General features: G+C 33.4%; 1 protein-coding gene across 1 annotated transcript in view; it reads right to left on the minus strand.

Moving 5' to 3' along the window:
- The window catches only part of ACADL (acyl-CoA dehydrogenase, long chain), a 61,787-nt gene that overhangs the window by 55,917 nt on the left and 4,735 nt on the right, over positions 1-1,135 (minus strand). Inside the window, exon 2 of the mRNA XM_012661250.1 lies at positions 274-429. Coding sequence (XP_012516704.1) covers positions 274-429 — 156 coding nt within the window. The remainder of the gene's footprint in view (positions 1-273; positions 430-1,135) is intronic.

Consider the following 1,135-nt stretch of genomic DNA (forward strand, 5'->3'; position numbering starts at 1 on the left):
GTTTTTTTGCCACTTAACCATAGTTTTCAAAAATACTACTCTTAGATTAAGTTGCAAATTTTCTTATTTTTGTATTGTACATCTTAAAATTCATTTAGAAAGCTCTGAACTAACATAAGAATCCTGAGATCTCACAGTATTATGGTGAAGAGCAGTAAAAATGTCAATAAAGCAGTGAACATAGTATTTTTTCTGTACAACATACAGCCTTGTAGAAAATGCTCCTATTGTACTCCTAGTGTATATTACATTAAAGGAAAATATGTCACTTACTCTGAGTGATGAGGAATCACTTCTTCTTGAAAAAATTTCCTTACACTTTCCCGGAAAATGTCATGCTCTGAAGAAAAGATTCTTCTAATTCCTATATCTGTTAATTTTTTAGCAGAAGGAGTTTCTAGTCGTTCTTCCCCTCCAGCATGAGAATATCTTAAAAAAATATATGCATTAAGTAAATTAAGTGTATTGTTATTCTTCATACTAAAATTAATGCCACTGAACAGCATGGAACCCTGATTTTTTTTTCAGAGACATTTTAGAGGAAGTAGAAACAGTTTGAAGTATGAAAAACCTGAGTTCAGATTTGAGCATCACTACCTTTGATAGGATCTACCTTGTCTAGCTGGGATTAAGAAATTGTTTATCATTATTCATCTCAGTCACCACCTCCAAATCTATAAAAAGGACAATACCTACAACTAACCAGAGGACTGAGTTGAGGTGGAACAGTGTTGCATGATACATTGCTTAAATTATGTAAAATTCAAATAGTACGAAAGAATAATACTGATAAATTTTCATTTAACATACAATGTTTAAAATAATACAAGCCGTCCAAAATTAGTATTTTATCCAGAATCATACAATTTCAAATGGCAAGTACATAAGATGTAAACCGCATTGATGGATATTAACAACACATTATGGAGCCAATCTGGGTGCAAACCAAAATACCCACCAACCTCTGTAAGGATTGCCATGGGATTATTCAAGATCCACCCCCATACACACCCCCATACAAGCTTAATATGAGACTGCTCTGTAGTTCCTTTAGTCCAATGGCCTTCAGAGTTTTTTTCCCCCTGAGGTACCCCTGAAAGGAATTTTGAAAATCTATGTACCACTTTGTACATTT

Source organism: Propithecus coquereli, unplaced genomic scaffold, assembly GCF_000956105.1.
Source record: "Propithecus coquereli isolate 6110/MARCELLA unplaced genomic scaffold, Pcoq_1.0 Scaffold70, whole genome shotgun sequence".
Taxonomy (NCBI): Eukaryota; Metazoa; Chordata; class Mammalia; order Primates; family Indriidae; genus Propithecus; species Propithecus coquereli.